General features: G+C 41.3%; 1 protein-coding gene across 1 annotated transcript in view; it reads left to right on the plus strand.

Annotated features, from left to right (window-relative positions):
• LOC139282486 (protein kinase C-binding protein NELL1-like) overlaps positions 1–6449 on the plus strand; it is a 203036-nt gene extending 196587 nt beyond the window's left edge. Inside the window, exons 17-20 of the mRNA XM_070902231.1 lie at positions 423–616; positions 4138–4314; positions 4713–4937; positions 6399–6449. Coding sequence (XP_070758332.1) covers positions 423–616; positions 4138–4314; positions 4713–4937; positions 6399–6449 — 647 coding nt within the window. The remainder of the gene's footprint in view (positions 1–422; positions 617–4137; positions 4315–4712; positions 4938–6398) is intronic.
• The last annotated feature ends 19367 nt before the right edge of the window (positions 6450–25816 follow it).

Raw genomic sequence — 25816 nt, forward strand, 5'->3', positions numbered from 1 at the left:
ATCACACTAGGCGTAGGTATTGTTTGAAATGATTTGATGCTAATGCTGAGAATGCTTTTTTCAATACCTTAGTTTGAGAAGGTCTTGGGTCAAATGTTAAATGCTGCTAAATAATGTTGCCCATTTTACACAATTTTATTGTTTTATCTAATTTTATTACACAATTGTGAAATGTAAAAATTTGTTTAATAACAGGACACATTTTGGCAAAACTGACTCTCCAAAACTCTATTGAGCTTCAGAATATGGGCCCTGTGTCATGTTGTTGAATGCCACAATTTAAATATAGTTTTGGGGGCCAAACATACTTTGTATTTCCAGATAGATGGAGTTGTTCTCATGCCATGCGAGAAAAGGGAATATAATAGGATATAACAATCAAACATCATAACATTCACTGTGGCTTACTCTTTGTCTCGCAGACATCGATGAGTGCAGTTTGCAGACACACACCTGCTGGAATGACAGTGTGTGCGTGAACCTCCCGGGAGGCTACGACTGCGTGTGCACGTCTGGTCCGGGCTGCAGCGGCGACTGCCCACAGGAAGAGGGAATCAGACGCAACGGAGAAGACTGGAAACCCAGCTTTGACCGCTGTGCTATATGCTCCTGCAAGGTAAAGACGATGAACACGCACGCACATGCAAACTCACTCACAAGACTGGTCATAGCTATGATCTGAAACTCTATCGCTCTCCCATGACTTCCTGTAACTAAGCTGTTAATATATAAGAAGATATATGTAGACTATCAAGGATTTGTGCATGTGTATATATAAATCTCTCATTTTCTGCAAAGAAAGATATGGAGCACCCATTTCTTCTATCTTTCTTTCTTCTGATTGCTTCTCTTGCTTTTATTTCAGCCAATTAAAATGTGTTTTTCCACCTTAAAAGGATAATTCTGGTTCATTACAACTTTTTCGTTCCGTCCATCACTTTTTGGTTTTGATAACACTGGATTCAGAAAGTGATGGCTGAGATCTGAGAACACGGCAACATCGCTTCAACAAAGTGCAATTGGCTTGAAGCTGTCAGATGAGGTTATAAACAAACCAGCAGTTTAGACAGATCATATAAAACACCAAAACTGCAAGTAACTGCACCCGTAATAATCTGTAATAATCCCTCATTGCACAGGAGAGCTGTGTGTGCACAACGGTAAGTACAGTAGAACCAGGGCATCGGCTATTTCAATTACAGACAAATTGGATAATCATTTTACTCTTTGCTTTTGTTTTCTCACACAAATGAATTTGACTAAGACCTGTTTCTTGGCCCTTTAGACTTCCTTTTAGCCATTGTGTGTACAATGTTATCATAACTGACAGAAGTGATGGCCAAAACTACAAAAATATGACCCATGTTGTTAATAATGTCCAATGTCAGCTGGGATCAGCTCTGAAGGATAAGCGGTTGTAGATAATGCATATGGATTGTTAACTAACCTTATTCTTTGTTTCATTAATGTCAATCTTTTCCTGCAGCTCTGCCGTGCAAGTAATTCAAGCTAACATTTGTATGCATAGTTATAAAAGAAGCACAAAAATATCTGACATTCTTACCTCAGGAGACCAAATTAAGCATCATACAGGGTCAACTCAAGGAAAAATCCCCTCAGTGCTCCCATCTGTTTGTCATTAGCCTGCATTACATTCTGACAAATATTTGTGGCAGCTTAACAACTCAATACTGTGCCCGGGTGTCAGAATGAGGCGGTGCAGCGTGGCTGCGGGAAAGTGAGATATTGATCAGATTTGTCTTTGGGAAGGTGAGGCTCAGTGAGTGAGATTAATGTGACGCAAACACGGAGGGTTATTTGGAATAAAATGACAGCTGAGAGAGGTGGGTCCGACGATTTCTCATCGGCTCATAAAATTCTAGATTTACCACCAGGATGTTTCGCATGGACTATCCTGGTAAACACCTAGGAGAAACTAAACTATCATGAGTGATGACATTTCAGTATAACACGTCAGTAAATACATCTGTCATTATATATGTAAACTGTAACAGCCTGGAATCTGGTGATTGACATTCGGTCACTTTGGCTGTTTACATCCTGTAGTGGCTTCCTTTATTTATTCATGATGTGTTAACAGATACTGTGTGGATACACTTAACTTTACTTGTATTCACTGTTTGCAGAGTGCTCATTTTGTATCTGTATTTCCTGAATAGTTTATATTAGCAGAAGGGAATCTGTACCAATCCTTCTCATGTTTCACAGACTTCAGAGAAACGAGAAAAATGAGCCTTGCTACAAGTTAATTACAAATGAAATGCAGCGTTCAATATTTATTTCATGTCAATAAATATTGGTATTTACATACATTCACGAGGGACTTTCACGATTCAGAGACGAGAGACGTTCCGGCAAAAATAGGCCGAGCATGAAGATAGCAAAGTGGAGAAAAGAGACAAGAGTGTGACACAAGTGAGATGCTCTGCTCACATCGGGGGAGTTCGGGATGCCTTCAGGATCCACTGCCCTGCTGGTTTTTGAGTCAGACGCTGGATGCCACTGGCCTGATGACTGTGAGGCAGCCAGAAAGTTACTGTGGTTTGTGAAGAAGGAGAGAGAAACGGAAGGTAATCAGGGTCAGAAAGTACAGTACTGTTGACTGGTTAGTTGAACATGAGAGGAAGATTGATTTGCTGGATACATTTTTCATTTGTAAATGAGGGCCTGAAGCCAGATAGGGCTAATGAGGAAGACAGAAATGCATGAGAGGAAGATGAAGGTGGCAAAGCAGGAAGGGGATTTCGTAGAAACTCACCAGCACATGACACCAAAGGTGCTTGTATACTCAACTTTCCCCACTTCAACATGAAAGAAGAAATTGAATTAAATTAGAGAATTAGATAATAGACTTCTATAGAAGGGACTCGACAAGGACCTAAATGCTCTCAAATTAAATTACCTTGGAGGGGAATACCTCACCCTGGGACTGTGTTGAAAACAAGTCATACCGATTGATTAAAGAGAATGTCATCTGTAGTCATCATAAAGTTGTTGTCGTCAAAGTTGACATAAAAAGGCAGTATAATGACGTTGTTTTGGTTAGCACAACAGTGCAGCATTAGCATGCATGCCTGGTCTTATTCCTAGCATTAAAATGAACAGTCTGCCTTCGTGCGTCCTGCCGGCACAGTAGAATTGGCAGTAATTTCCCAGCAAGTCCAGGGCCGTAACCGTAAAGACCAAGGCCATCGGTATTGGTACCCTGGGACTCAGCGGTTACTGTAGCAGGACAATATGCATCGATAAAACACTGGCTCTGTATTGCCCTTTTAATGGTATGCAGAATGATTTTATGGCCCCCATACATTTTCTAACAGCCAATTTATGTAACATTTTTACATCTCCATTACACTGTCGTCCCCTGGCCAGCCAGTGCTGGCTGTGGTGAGTAAAACGGACCATAAAGTTCTCTCCGGGTGGAGACAGAGAGCCAGGGACACAGCAGCTGGGCAGGCTCCCCAATCCGGCAGATTCATCTGCATTTGACTTTGCATTTCAGCCCAGACACCAAACTTCTAACACATTCTTGCTTCATTCACAACTCGAATAAATTTCTGTTAGAAAATGGAGCTTTGACAGTTGTTACGACGCATTAAAATCCTCCGTAGGTATGCTGGCCTTGAATGATCTGCCTGAATGACCCAGTGTGCAAAAGTGTTAACTAGCTGCTGCTAAAGGAGATCGGTTTCTGATACACACCTTGATCATACCCCTTGGATGTCTTGGACTTATGTGATAGGGGTTTTTGAATCCTGACTGTGATTCAGTATCTTTGCAATTGCACCACTTTTAATAGAAAAAATGTCAGACATTCAGCGTTCTCTCCAGGATTGTACTCATTTCAGAGATGAAAAGGCTCTGAGGCGACACTCACGGCATCAGGGAATCCTTCAACTCTTCACTGTAACCAGACTGATGAAAGCTTTCAGTTTTAGCTGCTGTTGAACGTTGGGTGACCCACCTATTCAGGGAAACTCTGGAACAGTACCTCACAGCCCAGGATATGAAGCGACATGTGAAGTTGAAGTCTATGTTGGCACTATTTTTTACACATGCCACTATCATGACCTAAGTCAGTTTTCCCCCCTGACCGCTGTGACCTCTGTTGTGCAGGACGGGCAGACGTACTGCAGGAGGAGACCCTGTGAGTGCGGAGACCCAGACGAGGATCTGTTCTGCTGTCCCGGCTGTGACAACAGGCCCAGCAGCCAGTGTCTGGACCAGAGCGGACGCACACTCTATCGCAGCGGAGCATCATGGCTGTACGGCTGCCAGCAGTGTCGCTGCATGGTCCGTACACAGAAGCACACACACACATTCACACAGGAGCTACATGTGTTTCGCCAACAAAAATGCTGACCTTCATATTAAACAACTGAGTGCTTTGTTAGAAGAAACAGATGACATCAAAAACACAGAATCTGCTCGTGAACATGAAGCCTAGAACTGGGTTTTGTTACCTGGCCCTGATCTGCTGCTCGGACGTGGGTCTAAGTGTGTGTGGAGGGCTACGATAATTACCACCTCTCTAATTAGAGATGAGGCAACAAATCAGCATGTGAGCTGTAACTGCAGTCACCACATCAGCTGATTCACACAAAAACCAACACACACACACACACACACACACACAGTGACATTTGTGTTTCCTTTCTTTTTTTTTTTGACCTCTCTCTGTGTCTTTGCAGGAGGGGGAGGTGGACTGCTGGCCCCTGGTTTGCCCTGTGTTGATGTGCGAGTACACGGCGGTGGCAGAGGGCGAGTGTTGCCCGCGCTGCGTCACGGACCCCTGCCTGGCCGACAACCTGTCATATGACATTCGGCAGACGTGCCAGGACCCCGCAGGCGTCGTCCGCCTCAGCGGAGACACATGGCATATGCCCAACTCCCCCTGTACTACCTGCAAGTGTAAGGTAGGCCACAGCAACAACAACCACAATGAAGGTTTGCTTTGCTCTGCCAGTTTTTGAGGTGCAATAGTGCTTTTACCTAATCTGCTGTTGGTCCATCCCTGCAAATAGACCATTTTACATGTAGTTTTGGGATATAAAAATCAGAAACTTCACTCAGTTCATGTTTGTGTCAATGTTTAAAGTCCTTCGTACCTCCACAATGTTGCAGGTAGGAATTACAGGCTATTGGTACTGAAGAGAATTCTTGGAGGTAGAAACTGTGCTATAGTGAGTCCATCTAACGTGTGCTGGAGGGTATGCAGCATCTGCTTGTCTGTCTTCCAAGATGAATACAAAAAATCCGAAAATGTGACAGTCACAGAAGATGCAACGTACATTTAATCTTAAAAAGAACACAATATGCAGATCACTGTGTCAGGAACATGTCACCATAACTCACATCATCTCCACACATGTAATGAAAATAATCTGTTGTTCCTCAGTTCTGCTTCTTTTTTTTTAAGCAATCAGAATTTGAATTAGCCAAAAGGAGCACATCAAATACATGCACATAAACCGTAATCAGCATCACATGTCAGGTTATTTTGTAGAGGATTCAGTTACAAAACAGACAAGACATAGCCAGCCACAGCAGCTGGTGCGCTCACTCACCCTGTGATCACAGCAAGTGCTTATAGCTACTGTCGGAGCTCAGACCTGCTGTACTTATATAAGTCACTCTGTTGCTCTGTGATTGGTCGGTCACTCACAACATGAGCCCATGTGCTGCATCTTGGTAAAGACAGTTTGCCTCTGAGCAGCAAGGGGCTGCGCTTTTAGGTCAGCCAAAGCTGAGGCCCCCCATGGTCAGAGGGCCCCATTACCCAGCCCGGTTATCTATCCTCCTTGCCTTAAAGGGTCAGTTCAGCCAAATGACAAACATAAAGATAAGGTTTTGAGATATTGGCCTCTGAAACTCTTTTCATAGGGACTATTTTTTTTAGTAGAAAGTTGCTACAATGAAAAGTATGACACTGTGACAGTGAGGTCTGTTGATTATCCAAAATAACTGGGACCTTGTCTGCGGAAAGACATATTGCTGTTCAATTTCTCAAATTTGTCACAGCTTGGAGCCACACATCCTAAATTCTGTTCACCTCCAATGTACTGGAGTGGCAGCATAAATCTCAGAGGCGGATATCTCAGAACCATAGCAGACAGTCCTGAAGCTGAATGAAGAAGTACCACAAGTGGAAGGGGAAAAAAAATACAGTGCGTTCTTTTGTAATTTGTCTGAACTGACCCTTTAAAGATATTGTCGACGTCATGTTAACATTGCAAGTTCCCTCTATATTTTGACTGATTATGGCCAGCCAGGCTCTGAACGGTGTTATTACATGCAACATGTGCAGCTTATTATTATACCGCACGGTGTGTTTAATACTTTCTGCGTCTTCTTTCTTGTCTTTTCATGGTGCTCAGAATGGGAACGTTTGCTGCACGGTGGATCTCGACTGCCTTCAGAACAACTAAAGCTCTCGTCCTCCTCTCCTCACTCCTCCTCCTCTCTTCCTTTCACTGCGGGACTGCCACGCCCCCCACCCACCCCCCACCCTCTCTTCTATCTGACGACTATCCCCTTGGATTCATAAAACAGACTCCTGCACACACATGTGCATGCCAGCGTGTGCACAGAAAATACAAACACACACTGGACAGACTGGGGTGTTAAGGCTGAGCTTTTATGCCGTAACTCTGTCAACAAATAGTGAGTGAGTGACTATGTGTGTGTGTGTGTGTGTGTGTGTTTGTTTGTGTGGCTCAGGCAGAGACTGAGGCCATAGCCACTCTTACCACAGTCACTGTGTTGTGTATGTGTCTTTGTGTTGTTTCCATTTCATGACATGTTTTGAGGAAACCTGCTGAGCATCGCGTCTCGAACCCCAAACCAGAGGCAAGCAGCGTGTTGAGAGTTGTCATTAAGAAAAGGATTCACAGCTGGGCAGATGTTGAGGCGAGCTGCCTATGTTGCCTAAATGTAGACTCACTGTTGCTTGATCACGTAGGAAGTCGTCATAAAATATTCAATATTGTGAAGTAATCTTGTCTGAAATCCTCTCCTCCCCGCTCCTTTCCAACGTTTGAGTTGAGTTGCATCTGACAATGTTTGGAACTTTCTGAAACAGACAATCTGACCAGCACGCCCACTTCAAGCAGTGATCGTCCAGGTGTGCGGAGGTGTGAAAGCAAGCAGAGTTTGAATCTCCATTTGTACGATTTATTGTGTCTGGCCACTCTCTATGATGGCAGACGTGTTGCCTTTAGAAGTAGTCAGATGACACTTTGTACAAAGTAGTTCACTTGAAATATACCCCGACCTTCAGTCCTTGCGTCGTTTAAATGACCCACCTTCATGAGCGACATCCTTCAGAGAATCCAGGCTCTGAATTAGGTCAGACAAGTTGCCTGTCCTGCTGAGCCATTAACACTCCTGTCTTCAACACTTTCCCTCAGCCTCACTGTCTCCTCTCTGATGAGGTTGACTGCCAGATAGCTACCTATAACAACAGTCGTGATATCAAAAGCATGTGAAAGCAGTGTGATGGTGCACAACAGACTCCCGCAGGCCAGAACAAGCACCAGGCGCAGCTGCTGATTAAATCGGCTGAGCTCGTGGTGGGTCGGACTTCTCTGGCGTCTCCCAGGGCTCCTCAGGTCTGAACCATATGGCGCACACAGAGAGACATAAAAAAAAGACAAAGGGAGAGAGAGAGAGTGGGTATAATTAAAGCCCTGTCACGCAGGGCTGGATTTGAGTATGCCAGGAGGTCACAAAGTGTCGAATGTGTTTACAGACGGCCAGGCTTATTAAGGCAGGAGAGTCTGGTGCTTTTCCTGCTACAGTTCACACATCCACAGCTCTGCCCCCGTCCTCTCCTCCACACCTCTCTCCATTATCCTCCGGCTTGTCTCGAGAGCGCTAACATTTCCCTTAAGTGTCCGTCCCTTTCTGATTTTTTTTTCCCCCAGGAAGGGAGGGAATTTCTAACACTGTCTCAAAATATTGTCTTTGAAATGTGAATTACATGATGTGGCCATGAATTATGCTTCAACAGTGAAAATATTACAGCAGAAATCTGACATGCCAGGTGCATCTTTTAGTCAGGTGAAACAGTTATTCAGTAAGCTTTCGTTACGCAGCTCTTTATAAAACCACTTGTTAAGTTTAGGCAAGTAAAATGATTTCAGTAGAATGATACCTGTGTTTCTATTCAAAGCTGGTACCAATGGTCAAGGTCTACACTTTCTTCTCTTTCTGCACACCTTCAGCATATCTGCAGAAATCAGGACTCATTTTCCTCTTTTAGGAGAATCCATTTGCCGCCTCTGAATGAAAAACAGATTGAGATATTCATCACAGTGAAAATAAAACCTTCATTTGGTTTTACCAAAGTTCCTCTTTTATGTGCAGAGAAGTAAATCAGCTGGAGCCCTAAAAGATACTGTTATTCCCATCAAGTATTTCTGTCAGCCTAGTGCGGACTACACGACTTTAACTGCGATTTTCCTGTCCTAGGAAACATTTTTGAGGTCTGAGACAAAGACCCTCGAGTAGGCAGGTAGCTATAAAGGAAAAAACTCATGATGCATTTTTTGGGGGGGGGATAGGAATCAGCATCATGGGTGACCTTGATCTTTGGAGTTGAAAGTAAAGGTCTCCGCCATCTCCCTCCTGCTGACCTTCCTCTATTTAATGTCAAACTAGTTCTTGTTTCTGGTCATGTTTCTGGTCCCTGACAGAAACAGCGGGGAAAGATATTTTTCTACCCTTTCGTGCACACAGTGCGTTGTTTGGACTCTAAAACATGGCGGTAATTTAACAAACTTTTGGGAAAGGTGATGCTGTTTTGGTTTTTTTTCTCCTCTGGAGGGCACAGTGGCGTGCAGCGAGGTGTGCCGCCACTCTGACCTCTCAGTCGCAATGTCCTTGTGACGTCTTTTGTGTTTTGCCGCCACATCTGTTTGTGTCTCACCTGAGCATTTCTCTGTATACTCTCCTCCATTATCACAATGCCTCTTGTAAAACTGAAATTGTCTGTGCACAAAGTACACACACAAAAGAAAAACAAGTGATGTAAATGGTATCTATACCCATCAAATTTTAACACAGCAATGGAAAGCAGACATTTGTACAAAAGATCACTGAAAACAAGGTTTTCAGATTGCTCTGTTGATTGATTTGATATGAAATATAATGACTACTGTAAAACACTATTTGCAAGTCTGTGTGTAAATGTTTTTACATACTGACGATATGATAAAGATTATACAGTTTTTTAATTATCATTGTGTTCATGACTAACGTGTTAATTTTAGTGGACTACTTTTCTTTTTGTGGGATAGGTTCTGTTTTGCTGTAAATACTGTGTAAAGTGAAGGGGTCTGTAAAGAGAGTAAGACTATGTGAATAATTCTCACTACAGCTTCTTAGGATCTGAGCGTTGCAAGTCAAGTATGACAGAGAAGCAACATTTCTATTGTTTTTACTATTTCTTTATTTTTCTATTCTTGCCTTAACCCTTTTAGTATCTGTCATAGTTTAACGTCTTCTCACTGTTTTAGGACAACAGTATGGATTTGACTAGCTTGTGTGTATGTACAGATCTCGGATCAGTGATCACTGAAGGCTGAGAGTCAACAGATATTGGAAATCAGAATGAGCGTAGACCAGCGTTTGTTCCAGGCGTCTTTGCAAACAGACGAGGACCTTGGACAGACTTTTCACTTCACATATATATTTTTTTCAACACATGTCTGTATGAACTGAACTGAAAAATCTCGACATGAGAACAAGACAAAATTGAACTATGTACACATGTAAAAAAAAAAAAAGAAAAAAAATCCAATGTTGAAAATGACAATTGTTGTTCTTGATTCAGTTCTTACTAATCCTTTAATGTCTGACTTTTTAAAAGAAGCAGTTTTGGACCTTCTAGATCCTGATGTGCTTGTTCATGTTTTTAATAGAAGACCACGGCAGAGGAATCCCCCCCCCCCCCCCCCCGGGTCTGTTCATTGTTACTTCTCCAGATCAGAGTGGCCAACCTAATTGTATTCAAAGGGTTAAGTGTCATTTGACTTGAAGACTGTGTCGTGATAAGAGTTTGCTGTAAAAAAAAAAAATCTTCAGTTAATAAATATTTTAGTTGTTTACTTTATTTGATGAGAGTATTTGACCTCAAAGTGTGCTGATGACTGTCAGTTGAACTCACAAGTTTGCAGGTAAAGGAGTCGCGCTTCCAGGTTAATGGCAAAGAGGACAGATATATGGCACAATCGTGAGAGACGACCAAGCGGCTCGGCATCACGTCATCTCACCAGCAGCTTAAATGAAAGCAATGTTTCCGAGCCTCAGAAATGAAAGCCAATTCCAGCATCAGGATATAGTCCTGGAAAAGTCTTTCATGTTTTTACTTTTATCAATAGTGCTGTTTTCCATTTCCCCCAGGACATGAGTGAAAGGCTGCGTTGCAATAAAGATAAGTACATCCTTTTGATGCTTTAATGGAGCGCTGCTGTGCTGCTAACAGGAGCAGGTACAGCAACACTTATGAAGCTACATTGTGGGGGAAACAAACTGAGAAAAAGCAAAAGCTGCACAACATGGAACCGAACGTTTTATATTTTCCTGCAGAACCACATTTGATTGACACACACAGAGCACCTGAAATCTTACAACATAGACAAATTCCCTGAAATGAAGGTATTCCCAAACAGTAGGAAGCTGTATTCTCTTAACTACATAAAACTATGATTTTCCCACAGCGTGTGATGACACAGAGCTGTTGAATTCTCTTCATAAACACATAAACCTTGATTCTTCAAATCACTCAAGTCCTGTCCTCAAAGCAAGATAACGTCACTTTTGCAAGAAGAAACAACACAAAAAGAGCTGAATTTATAAGCAGCTAAAACCCACCCTTGCTCGACTCAATACACTACAGCTGTACGCAGTCAGCAGCTTATGATAGCTACTAAGGCAACTTTAGATAGATGTCGCTGTGTAACTAACATTACTGAATCAGTTCACTGACTTTATGGCTTTTCTCTACTTGTGCTACTGTTAATCTCAAAGTCACTGGACCCTTATGTCCAAACCCAATATTTATTCATTTTCTTTAAATGGGCACTTTGCTGCCTATGCACACTGTACAATAGACTATCAATTATAGATATAGAACCATCTTCCTCAATATAGCCTTCATATAACTTCTCAGAAAAGAACATAAAAGGCAGTTAAACAACCCGGACAAACAATAAACACAAAGTGTCAGTTGGCTCCTTTCTCTTTTATGGCAGTCCATCTAATATTCCTTGAGTAATTTCAGACTTGACCAAAGTGATGGACCAACAGAACAACATTGCCATCCCTAGAGCCGCGCTGCTAGTGTGGCTATGGAAGCTGCTGCGGGTGCAACATGCATAAATGCGTAATTCTGTCTGTCCTGGGTTCAACGTGTTTGTCTGTGTTAGGTTTTTAACATTTTTGAGCTTAGGTCCCTCTCGCGCCGCCTCACACTCACACTGATTGATAACCATTATCTTTTCCTAACCTTAACTCATTAACATTACACTTAACATTTTGCAGCAGCAGAAAATATACCATTGTGCGAGTAGGCCTAGGGTGTAGAAATAGGCCTACTTTGGACCTATAAATAGTGTGATCCATCACTGATTATTGGATCATGGTTCCCAATTAACATAAATGATTTGATGTGAAAAGTGTTAGTGTAGTGTTTATTTATTTTAAAAGACCATAATACTTGTAAAATAATGGAAATAAGCATTCAAAAATATCAAATTATAAAAATAATTGAATTTATTGTAATTTAAATCCTATAATATTATATAACTGTAGAATTACTTTGCACAAACGTGCTCTTGAGTGTGTGTAGATTCTGCTCTTAAGAACAAATCCATATAAGAAAACAATGATGAATGTCAGAATCTTTGTGAAAACTGCGTGAGTGGGTTTTAAAAAGACATTTCCTCTTAAGAACGGTTGGTGAAAAAAAGATATCTACTACAGGGTTGTTGTTGTTGTTGTTGTTGTTGCTGAGATAAACAACTGACTCCTCACAATGAATCTAGCACAAACACACGAGAGAATGCACACTTTTAATACCATACAGGAACCATTATGTCATCAGTCCCAGTGCGTTCCCATGAGCATCTGCTTGCCACAGATCAGTATGAACAACTTCATCTTAGATGGTGAATTGAGATGCCTCTGAGGGGGGAGGGGGGTGCTCTCTAGTGAGCAGCACTGAGGAGGGTTCAGTCAATTAACTTCCTGTCAGTCAGCTGTAAAGCAAGTGCTCTGTTCTCTATGCTCTGTCTGTCCCGGTCATGGTGAGTGGTGGCCCCGTGCTCCCTGTCCGTCCCGGCCCCTGCTCCCCTCGGCCGGGGGCAGCTCCACCCAAAGGTGCTTACCATTCATGGGCTGGAACCTTGGAGGTCGCCACTGAGGTGATGGAGCGAGTCCCTCAGCAACAACTCTCATCTACTGTATAGATGCGGGGGAGGGAGGGGTGGAGGATACAAATAGCATCCATGCATGAATGGACTGACTTAACAGCACACAATTGAAAATTGCTTTTTCAATCAGCTCTAATTTAACTTTAAGAGATGTCTTACTCTTCCTGATAGATTTTTTTAGATAGAACAACAGAGAAGAGACAGCAGTTTGGCATCAGTTCAACAAAACAAAAAGTAACTTCAGCATCCCCCCCCCCTCCACACACACACACACACCCTCTCCTCCTCCTGCCACCACTGGTCAAATCGATCAATTTCTCCTCTTTCTATTGACATTTCATGAAAACTCTGGGCAGCCGGATTGAAATGCAAGAGGCAACAAATACAAGTGCTCCACCTCAGGCTGAGAATTAATACATAAACTATGTGCATATTGCTCATGTTAATACAACGAGGATTAAGCTGCTTAAATGCCTTATCGACATCCTGACCAATCAATGGGTGTGTAATTAAAGAGTGTAGCTGAGCCAGTGACAAGGCGAGCCGCACCACCACTATTGACCTGTGAGCAGCTAAGTGTTTATTTAACCCAGTGCCATGGTCTGTCTGTGTGTGTGTGTGTGTGTGTGTGTGTGTGTGTGTGTGAGTGTGTGTGAATTTAATGTATTTGTATGACCTTGTAACCCCCCATTCCTGTGTATTTTGCTGATGTTAAGTTTGATTTGATTAAAATGCATACATTATTGTTGGATGTTACACCATATTTGAAGCATGAAGAATGAAAGAAATCAATAATTGTAATTGCAAATACGTATTACCTTATTCCATGTTCAAGCAACTGTGAAATTTGGAAACCAGGTACAGAGAATGAAAGAAACAGGATTATTGTTTTCTGCTAATGGTAAAAGGGTAGTTAGCATAACTAACGGCGTCGTATTGACGTTCACAGTCTGCTGCAGGAGAAGCCTGTATCAGCATATGAATGACTCGCCTACTTGGACCTTTATTCCACCACTGATGGAACTTTTCCCTCCTCTTTGTAAAGTGCAGATTCAGATCTTAAGAGGTAGTTTGAATGTACCAATAGATGTGAAAATGAATGATTTCTTTTAAATACGAGTGGGCAGCTCACCATCCCCAAGTATGAATTTTTCATAGAGCTCCTGAAAGGATGAATAAGGTGAAGAAAGATGAGACAGAGCTGCGAGAGATCTAATAAAAATGCATAGAGAACTGTAAAGCAGCGTGTGCATTAACAGACTGGGACTATATAGTTTAGTTTTTTCAGTAGATAAATAGACACATGTCACGTCATGTCTAGATATTCCCTGCTCATTCCCTGGTGAGGAATTATCACTGTACTGTATATAGTCCAAAGGCCATCATGAAGCAATTAAAAAAAATAGAGAATTAATAAAAGTTTGTAAAACTGTAGAGAGTAAAAGTAGCGAAAATAGTAAAAAGATTTTACGTAGAAATTCAGAGATTTGAGGTAAAAGCGTATCCATAAAGGGAGTTGTTTTTTTGTTGTTGTTTTTTAAATTGAAATGGCACAAAGTCAAGTGACTAATCTTACAGATGCAAAGTTTAGGGCATCTAATCGTTGGTGCTCAGTCACCTTTTGAAATGAGATAGACTCTGGGAGCAAAGAGGAGAATTACTGGGGAGGTCTGCATTGTAGCCTGGAGCCAAGCCTTAGTCGCTTAATATGTGATTAGTAAAATCTTAAAGCTGCATTAATTGATTTTTAGCCACTAGGGGGCAGAGAAGCATCAAAACAAGCTGACACATACACAGCCAACATCATATCGCAGACATGTTAGCTAACATATTAGCAAACACCTCCAACAGATGCAGAGTAACATGTGGTATTCATTTGGAGTTTCTGTCTCCCTCTTTCTCCTTTTACCTCTGGCTCTTTGGCTGCTGGATCCTCCATTTTCTTCTGTATTCTTTGTCTGTCTGCGCAATTGCCACCACTCTCTCCACATGCACTCCTACATGTTCATGGCCCTTCTCCAGGGTTTGCTAAAAGGCATTCTGATCAATGTGGGAAATCAATGCAATTGACAGAATTGCAACATTCATCACAAAGGAACGCTTGCTATCCTTAAATATCAGATTACTGATACCGTATATAACACTATAAGTATCCAGGGAAGGCTTTTCTCTTTAACGCTGTAAGTTTAAAGGCAGCAGGACAGTCTTTTGAGTAATGTGGTGTACTGGATCCTGATTAAAGTGCCAGTAAGTGTGCCAGAATGGGCCATCAGGGTGGTTTTAGGATGCTGTCTCTGGCTAGAAAAGACTTGAGAGCCGAGTAAAAACCAATTAAACCATCAACCATCAGCTTCGACCACGACCTTCACACACCCGCTCTGACCAGCGCCATTAATTTTCTGTCACAACTTATTAAGCGATAACATTTATCAATTAGGCAAACAGATTTTAATTGGAGAGGGCATGCAGCCCAGAGGCGCAGCATCCACAAGTGCCAGGCCCATTTAGAAAAAATACTAGACATAAATGAATTCTTGAAAAGACCTTGTATATCGGTAGGTGTCAGCAGATGCGCTGGCCTCTAATGTGCTTGTTTATCATTGTGTATAGAGACTGCGGGTAATAAGTTGAACAAGCAGCTGGCCTTTATTAAAAAAACATGCATTCACAATCAGCTGTTCAGCGGCTTGAGGCTCCATTATCCCCCTCTGGGGCTGGTTATGAGAAAAGACAGGTTCTGACAGAAAACTCAATCTGTTTTTATTTCCCACTTTTGTTTCATTTGAAAACAACACATCTTCCACCGTTAATACAAACTGTAAAGTAGAGGTCTTTAAGTTTCCAGTTGCAGAGCTGAGGTTCATATTTAAGTAGAAAGCTGAAGTTAAAATATTCAGTATTATGTAAATGCGGACCTAAATGGATGCTGTTTCTCATTTAAACATTAAGCTTATGTTACACCAGTATGACACATTTCCTTGAAATAATTCAAAAAAACAGATTGCGTAACGCTGAATAATTACTTCTAATTATACATTCCCCCAACTCCCTGTGTCCCACTATTTCTCTGTGTTTTTGTGATTCATTTTCCATCGAGCGTGCTGTGAAATTCTTAATCTGGGCTGAGGAGAGAAACTGGGCCAGATGTGGATGATCAATAGACTTTCTATGATAACCTGACAGATTCTTATTAGACGTGACGGGCTGCAGCCTCCAGCCCTGCCATCATATTCATCTGCAGTCGCACTGACTGACTTTGAATATTTGGATGTGAACAAAGCAGACCGTGACAGCATCCAGCCTGAACCACCTGACTGCCGAGGTCTTCATTTCCTGAAGAGACTAATGTTTCTTCCGTGTGTCGGCATTAGAAAGAGGAGATGTAGAGTAATTTCTAATAAATGCAAAGAGGCTTACGAGTTAAAGGATCACTTTACCCAAATCACAGAAACATCTTCACTGCCTGCGACACTTCTGCCTCCAGCCCAGTACAACGTTCTGGTTTCTTAACAAAATCCGCCTACGAGCACCTCTAAAGCTCACTAATTAACACGTTATACGGTATAATCAGCACATGCTCCATGTACCTGACTGCTCGACTCTCTGCGCTTTTGTCACCATATGTGATGAACACTGCCTGAACTTCCATGCTAGCTTGTTTTCCACTAGTCTCTGTTTCACGCTGCATTTTTGCACAGAGGGTGTCTTTCGTTTGTCTCTTACTGAACAGTGAAAAGGGTTTACGTGTTCCTATTCTCAGATAAATAAGTGTCTGCGACTGCACTGCATAGAATTTTAAAAGATTGTTTTATAAGTAAAAACTGCTCCGATGAGATTTTGTCAGCTCAGCTATGATATATTAAATACTCACTGGAGCTGCAGCTGGTTCATTTAATTTCTAGTGCATACACATTCATTTCAATATGGCTTTCATTATTTTTTAAACACGACCTCAACGCTGAGAAAAAACATCACCTGTCTCAGAAGTATAAAATAAATATGAATGACAATTGTATTTTTCCTACCACTTACAAAAACCATAAGATATTAATCACTGTGGTGTATTTAGATGCATTTGAATATTTGATTATCGACCGTGTTTGGAGAAAACAACCTTTAGGTGTTAAGTGTTTTTTCTCTTGGGCTATTTTTTGACATTTGGACCATCTAAAATGAGGATGATAGAACATAAAAACTTGAAAATATTTTAACATTTTTTTTATGAGCTTAGAGTAATTAGACATTATTATAATTATTATTATAGATGTAACAACAAGTACTTTCATTGATGTACAATACAATACATTGTAGATATTACACACATACAGTATGTATGTTGGTGTGGTCTCATGTGTGCACACACTTAATGATTAAACACTAAGTAATTATTCATTACGAGCACTGATGTCAGGATTATGCTGCTAACAAACATGACCGCTGTGTGTGTGTGTGTGTGTGTGTGTGTGTGTGTGTGTGTGTGCTTCTGAGAAGGCAAAGGTCTGCTCGGTAAATATGACTGGAACAGATAACACTACTCTCACTGGGTAATGAGACAGGAAGAAATGTTAAGGGAGCCCTGGGAGAGACATGTAATGAAGCATTGTTTGCAGGATGAGAATTCACACACACACACACACACACACACACACACACAGGTAATGAAGCATTGTAGGGGGTTGAGCCTGGCTGAGGCTGATAACATCCCGTTGTGCCTGATGGAGGACAATGGGCCGTAGAAAGGGAACCACACCGTCTGTGCACCAAACTCTACCATCATCACCCCTCACACACACACACACACACACACACAAACGGATGGATGTACCTGCAAGTGGGGCTGAAAGACAACAGGGAGGCCTGAGGAAAAGAGGTCTGAAAACGGCGCTCTGCCCTCGTTCTTGTGCCGCAGCACTGCACCTTAGCCAACATTGATCATCACCAGCGCCGATCCCTGAGCCTCATGCGTCCCACCAACTAGTTTAATTAAAAGACACATTTTCATAAGAGGACAGCCGGGGATCTCAGTGGCAACTGCTACATGTGGACACCTTCCAGAAAAATGTTATGGTGGCTTAGAAATGTTCCTGTGGAAGCGCTGCTTAGATGGCTGAATGATTTCTCTTCCTTTTCGTTATCCTCTGGCGGTTTTTGTTTGCCAGAAGATTAGTGCACATTGTCCAGAATATTTACCTCAGTGCCTGTACTTTACTAGTGCCTGGGAGGTGTATTTGATGCAGGTAGTTAATTATAGGGTGAGTGGGTTAGCCAAGCCAGGCTGGTAAAACTCCCATTGGGCTCTTGTTTCCAACATCTTGCTCTTGTCTTTGCTTCTTGTAGCTCTCACACTGGCAGAGCAGAATGGGAGTGTGGCTCGACTTGCAACACAAATGAAATTGAATGTTTTATCTGGGTGAGCAGATGGAGAACACCCCTTGGAAACTGATGGCACCTCACTGTACACTGTAGTCTAGACAGAGTTCTTACCAGCAGCGAGGGTTCAGAAATTATTATGTGGTTTGTTATGTTTGGAACGGTTGTTTTGTTTGCTGGAATAATGAAGTGATATTGATACGGCTCAGGCAACAGAGAAATACGAGTACTGGAAATGGATTCTAAGAGTCAATTAACCCTGGATAGATGGGGGTTGCAATGCACTTGCTTCCAGACGCCAGTCTTGAATTTTGGATCTTACGCAAAGGAAGCCTGAGGAAGAATGTCTGCTTTCCATTATGAAAAGGCTGGCATCCATTTCCCTGAGATAATTTCAATTATATGAAATAAGCAAGGAATTTTCAAATTAAAAATGTGTCTCGGATATGATGGAGTTAAGAATAAAAATTGTGCTAGGAGAAAAAGTCGAGAAAGTACATGATATATTTGAAGCCATATTTGTGCTTGCTGTATAGCTGTAGATGCTGCAACCTGACAAATAGCCGGCTCAATTTGAAAGAGATTCTTCTGTTATAACCCAGACGTGCTGCTTCATGCAGTATAGTCAGTCACAAACTGCAGCGGAGGCACCTTCGTGTCATGTTATTCTTCCTGTTTCTCAGCTCTCTTCTGTTCCTAATGAGACATGTAGGTCGACACTGTAACTCTTTAGGCCGCCCCGCACTGTTCAACAGCCCTTCCTTATCGGTATTCCTGGCATCTACCGGCACACACCCACCACAATCTGGGGCTGCCCCCCCTCCAGCCCACTGCCAAATGCGGTGGCCTGGTTTACAGACGATCGGCTGCCCAGCAGGATGCAGTGTGAAGACTGCTGCAGAGTCCCTAGCAGGCTGACCTACAGGGAACAAACCCTCTGCAGCTTTCAGGCTAAATTCCTGCTCGCTCTCATATCTACACGGTTATGATAGTTACAAAAAGCGAGCTAATTCATCCTAATTTTGTTAGATATTCTACAAATCCAGTTAAACAGCTGGTGCGACTCATGCGATTTAAACAAGTACTTTGACAATTATCTAAAATAATAATATTAAGCCAGATGTTCTGTTTAATCCACACTGATACTGATTCACTTCTATGCCCCCTTTAATAACAAACCCCGAGGATTTGTTGTGGATAGTCATGGTCCTGTCGTGTTTTTGACAACCTATCCTCTTGTGCAACTTACAAACTCATCTAATGTCATGTTATTTCAGGAAAATTCCAATGAAAACAAATGCATATTAAGATGCTTTTTAAAAATGTACACTGACTTAAGCACGATCACTCTGGGAAAGGCTTTAGATAATTTCAGTATGTGTTTAGTAGGATTAGCTACGCTAGCATAATTTCAAAAGTTGACAGGAATGACATCATTGGTTAGGGTTAGGTAGTCATTAAGAGGATGATGAGAGTGTGTACCAAATTTGATGGTAATCTATCCAATGTTCTTGAGATATTTCACCAAAGTCTTAACTGACACAACAAAAGAACAGCTGAATAGCCTTTTTTGCTTAGGAAGGTTCCTAACTGAGTGAAATGACCCAAAAGTATCTAAGAGGCAGCCATGATAAGAGCTAGTCGTAATTGTCCCTCACATCTTTCCTTGATCTTTCCATCGAGGTCACGAAAAGTGTTTATGAAAAGACATAGGACGTAATTTGTTTGACTATTCAACCAAAGCCGGGGTGCCTGAGGCATCACGCACAGGCTAATGAAGCTCAATTTAGTAGAAAATCATAATCTGGGCAATACTGATGAACCTGAGCGGAGCTGAACACGGATGTATAAGCATTAACCACCGCAGCGAAGTGTGATAGGCTAAGACACTGCTACTGGTTGGTGTTTCATCCCAGTGTGGGTCACAGTATTACACTCCCACCGCGCAGCACCGGTTGGATGTGGCGTGATCGTTGCATTACTTTACATTACAGCATGAAACCTTCAGAGTTCGCTGCAGTGGAGGAGGATCTGAGTGAAGAAAGAGGAGGGGGAGTCAGACCACAGCATTTGACATTTACTGGCCTTTGGCTTCATTATCAGACACTCTGCTGGAGAGACCACTGAAGACAGATCATGCAGGAAATCCCACCCACACACACACAGATCTAAAAGAGCATTTCTTAACCTTGGGTTGGAGCTCAACATGTGGTGGACATACAGCATGTCTGCATCATATTTCTATCATAAAGAATTATGTGACTGTTTGTCTTAGATAGTGTTAGAGTTAGATAGTGGTTAATGAACAGCAGATATCTAGACCGTAATTAAAGATTGGATTATTACGGTTAATTGAATGGTTGTATCAGAATTTTTAAATGTCATTATTCTTATTTGTCTTTCTTTTTTTCAGTTCGATTGAACACAAAAGACAAATTGGCCTCGATGTTGATGTTATTCCCATGAATTTAAACGCAGGGTTGTTTCGGTGTCAGACTACTACTCCCTCTTTCTACTTAGGTCTCCGAACAATAATCGCTCTCACTTTTCTCTGCATGTGCACAAAGCCATGCAATCTTTCCCTATCCCTTTCTCTACTGCTGCATGTCAACCCACAGCGTCTGGGACTTTTAGTTTTCTGGTTTTGCTTCTCTGTCAGCATGTGTTTGAGATTTGAGCCATTTCCATCTCTGCCCACAGCTGTCATCAGTAAATGCCATGGCCCCTTCTGTGGGCTGAATCCCTCTTAATACTCTGCAATCCTTAACAACACTGGACAGAGAAGCACGGACAGAAGATTGACCCTCTATTTTGAAGGGATGATTCTTCATGGGGAGCCAGAGCAGCCACAGATTATGTTGGTTATCTTTACAAAGCATTCAGAGACATATCCTCATCTTGCGAGTACAGAGAGAAGAAAAGGAGTCAGTCTTTGTCAAGTCTTTTACATATTCTCAGTAGAAGTAATCCACACAACATTCAGGGTCTTAAATTAACATCTGGGAAACACAAACGATGGAGAAAATTGTGTTGGGTAAATCGTAGATAAATCAATATGGCTCACCAGCATGACTTACATGAATTACACAATTTGAATAGTTTCACTCAAAGACGTGTACACTCTGAGAATACGAGCAAAACAAGCCTTGTTGCTGCAGCTGATTGGATGCCTGTTACAAAGCTCTGCACAAAACATTATCCTGCACATTAATAAAACAAACAAGTCGAATGCTGCCGTTCAAACCTTCTGCTTTCATGTGCAGTTTGAGTATAATAAACCTGAACAGAAATGGCAGTATATCATAAAAAGTTTTTAAATCTCGTTAGAGGTGGAAAACTAAAGGCGATGGAAAGAAACTTTAAATGACGTTGCCAGTTTGTAATGTTCTCGTTTCATTTCTGGCAGTGCAGATGCAGCATCAGTGCATTGTATAAGACTTTTAGCTCCAACAAAAAGGCCAAAAAAAATGTAATTATTGCAAACAGTAACACCGCACAGTATTTGTGGACAGATGAAACAAATTAATTCTTTAATGAAATACAGGCATATGATTAACGCTCATCTTTTTAATTTCTGCCAATTTTCACTGAGTTTGTGTAATGGAAGTGAAACAGGACCAGCACTACTGTCTTATTATATCAATAACCTCAAAGCAGTTTGTTTCATTATAGATAACTGTGAAGTTCTGGAAATGAGTTTTGGTCAAACCAAAGTCAACCAAAGCAATTGGTGGAAAAGTAAAATAATTGTGTCTATATGTTTTGTAAATATGCAGAAGTAACAACAATTTATCCAAGCGTGTGTGTAGCTTAAGCAGCATGAATGACCTTTTTTCTAGACATAAGAGGAAAATGCCAGCATCCACTCAGGTTCAACAGAAAGGTCCTCTCTGATATGAGGGGTTGACTGTGCATGTAGCTGCTCCCTGCCATGTTCATCCCATGTTAACCTGCTTAAGGATGGACAAGAACTGAAAATAAATAGAAAATAAATAGATTCAGGAAAAACTGAATGGTCCGTCACAAAGCGATGCAAATTTGTCTTTGACATGGCTCATAAATAACGAGAAGAAAATAAACACTACACACAAACGTGCAAAGTGTCAGCATGCAAAGTTATAAGGTCCCAGCAGGATGTAATCTTGAAAGAGAAGATAGAGCATATTACATTCAAGTTTTAAGGCTATGAAAGAGAAATCCTTCATGCACATTATCAACAGTCCAATTTAGCACGGCTATAGAATAAAAGTAGAAATATGGAAAAATACTTATTACTTATACTTATTTCCTACCATTACCAGTTAATACAGCTGCTCTCTGTTTCCTAAACGTTATGCCTTGGCTCTCAGGCATCACTGAAACTTCCCACTTTCTTTTATGAGCAGTTTAACTTGTACTTTCAATTTTTCCGACAGCCCTTTCAGTCAGGAGCCTTTATCTTGGACAGCCAGGCCTTTCTGGTCAGCTTCAACACAAACACCTTTCTGTGTCAGTGAAAGCATCATCAATCAACACACATATTCAACCTGCTCTAAAAAACACACACACATTTTCAACTCATTACTTGTGGTGTTCTGTGATTCATTCTACCGGCCATATCTTCTACCTAAATAAATGACAGTTAAAGAATCCAGGTAGTGATTAGAGAGGAGAACGGCAGAATAAAGCAGAGTATGGGAGGTGGTAAGATGGAAAGTTACCAAAATCAATACCAATTAGTATACTTTTTCGCCCATTGAATCAAGATAAAAGCCACACAAGAGGAGGCTGTTGCCCAGAAACTATTCTGGGATTAATATAAAATCTGTTTACCCTGAGCCAACATTAACCACCTAAACTTGAACAAAGTGGAAGAGACTTTTCTGCTCTACTGCTCTAAAATAATGCATGCAGGTCTTAGGAAAAGGGGTTCCAAATAAATCGAACACTTACGTATTTAAAGCATTTCTTACACGCTGATATTACAATTATAACACCTTAGACCACAAAGAATATATAGTCTATTATTCAGAGAGGTAATGCTGCTACATCAGAGTTACTGAACAGGAAGTGGGGGGGAAAAGTAGATTAATCAATTATCTTTTAGTCTATACATACAACCCCCATCACACCCATGGGACGGCATGGTGGTGCAGTGGGTCAGTAGAGTGGGTCATCCTTTCGGTTAGCAGTTCTGCATAATCCAGCGTCTGGACTCCATGGGGGGTTTTATCTTGCTGCTCAGGGCAGTCGCCCCTCGATTACAGAATCTCCCTGTAGAGTCTTACAGTAACACCACGTTCTACGTTTTCTGCTAAACTTACTTATAGAAGAAAACATAGAGTAGATAACTTCTTTTGAAAACAAGCCAAAACTGTTCAGACTTTCTGTCAAGGCTTAATTATCTCATATCGTCTGCTTTAAAAAACAATTATCTTTACTCCATTCACTTGTCTCTCCTTGTTATTAGACTGCAACTTCTACTTACAGCGTTTAAACTAAAGCTTCCATTCTCAAAGTGTACTGCGCAAAATATGAATGAACAATCCCAACATTTTGCCTTCCAGCAGCTCTGGAGTTGGTGGAAGGTGGATTTGTTTTTAGATGAAGCTAATGCTGTTCATCTAAAAGGCCCAAACAGTAACTTCCAAACACACAACACATGTTACAGGGATGTTCAGACATTACATTACATTGAAAATATAAATTTTTAGTCTTTCTTCACTGACGATAACGTCAAATAGATTTGGATTGATCTTTGCAAACTTTATCTTCATCTTCAAGGGATAATATTATAAAATCTTTCAAAACAAAATCAGCATTCAGATTTAGAAACAAACCAAACGCACTAAACCCCCTGAACGGCAGCCCCAGTGTTGTAACAGTCTGCAGGCCTTTTCTGTCCAAGGAACTGATCTCCACTGATCTGCATAGATTAAATGAGTAACACTGCCGAACATTTCTACACAAAGTCCAGCAACCAGGGAAACACATTCCAATTTATACATGAAGAAATCACATTAAAACACTCTTTTATCTATGGAAAATAACTTGCCTGAACAGTTTTGGCTTGTTTTCAAAAGCGGTTATCTACTGTATGTTTTCTTCTATACTAAGTAAGTTTAGTAGAAAACCTGCCTCCACAGAGATACGGCTCAGAACATAGAACGTGATGTTACTGTAAGTCGTACAAAACATGGGGCCTCCTGAAGTGAGGCTGAAACCCATCTGAAAATGTTTCAAATGGATTTCTCTAATCACTGCTTGCTGTCTACAGAAATTACCCAGACTAGCGACACATATAAAGAAATAAAGAAATATTTAAGAGAAAAGTTTCTGGAAGTGTCAAATCCCAAACCTCATCATGTCCACAACACACACCTACTTTAGCCATTCTGCCAAATGAATTGCAACGTGGACTCTTCTCTAATGTGCTGTAAGAGAGAAATAACTTGAAAACTAAACATGGGGTGTTTATCAACCATGACACATGGCTGTGTCAGGAGTTTGAAAAGCATAAAAAGAAAAGATCCAGAATTTGAAAGCAGAAATTTTCATTTTTTTTCATATATTCAATTACCACATACATTGGCACTGCCAAGACTATGTAAGCAAAAGATAAATGATGCTGTACATCGCTAATGATGTACAGCAGGAGGAGACAAAACGGAGATAGAAAGAAGTTGAAGAGGAAAGTTTCAACTCTGTGATTGGTGACCGTCATGACTGCAGATGGTAGAAACAAGAACAGCGAGAGCAGGAAATGAAGCAGGAAAGAAACAATCTTGTGAAGAACTGAGCAGGGCCTGTACACCGACAAGTCATCACTAAACCCGCCTGGGGGCCGAGAGCAGAAAACAAATCCACCCCATTTGTGGGAAATCTGGAAAATATCCATATTCATGATGAGGAAAAAAGGTGTCTGACTGTGTGCGACTATGTGTGCAGGACACACAATATGACTCGCCTCCTGAGACAACGCTGGTATCTCAGTCATCACCAAGAGGGAGGATTCGGGTGGAGAGGGGACAGCACAGCCCTGGACGGAGTCATAGCTTTCTGCTTGAGTGCAGAGCTTTGCATAATTACACAACAACAAGTGTGCTTCTCTCTGTCTGACAGCGGTGGAGGGAGTCTGCATGACTTCGGGCAAAGCGTGTACTTCCCTCTGAGGGAGGTATTATCACATTTCTTAATGTTTACTGGCTGAGCAACACTATCTGCTCCAGGGGAAGGAAGATCTGACTTCATATATTTAAATGACTAGAGTGTTAGTGTAGGTCACTGTGTGGGACCTGCAGTTTGGTATACTTTTCTGTTGTTACTTGTTGTTTGTGTGTGGGTGCGTATGTGAATGTTTATGTTGTTTTTTGCATGTTTTTTTGTACTGTTTTTTTCCCCCACACAGCTGCTACCAGCCCAAAGGAATACGTAAAGAAAGAATAGGCAGAAGTGACCGAGCGTGCAAGTTGACAACCTCAAACGTCTGCAGTACAACATGTGCAGTGCAGACGGTGCATTCTTTTCCTCAGTACCTGAATTTGAACACAATAACATAATACATGTTTTTCTACAAAAATAATAAACGTAATTAAATTTCAGTCCTTTGGTTTCCATTTGAAATCACACATGAATTGACCGCTGGAGACAGCAAAAACACTTTGACCAGCTACTTTGTCAGAAATGAATTGAATCCCTTGTGGTGACTCCACCAGAACCAATGAAAACTACTACACAGAGAGGCAATTACAGAATGTAAATACATTGAATCGCTATTAGTGAAAAGATGCCGGCCATAAATAGTATGAAACATTTCATGTAATGATCATTTTAAGGATTTAACAAAAATATGCCAAACTTCTGAATACACAAGCAGATGCACAAGAACCCTCACTTAATAACATACATGAGCAAAGTTCTGTTTTGGATCAGGAAATATGTGATTGAATCATAAATAAACAAAATCAAAAACATGAATAAACATTTGATTCCATCGTTGGATACTTAAACCC

This window comes from Enoplosus armatus, chromosome 1 (genome assembly GCF_043641665.1).
Source record: "Enoplosus armatus isolate fEnoArm2 chromosome 1, fEnoArm2.hap1, whole genome shotgun sequence".
In the NCBI taxonomy this organism is placed as follows: domain Eukaryota; kingdom Metazoa; phylum Chordata; class Actinopteri; order Centrarchiformes; family Enoplosidae; genus Enoplosus; species Enoplosus armatus.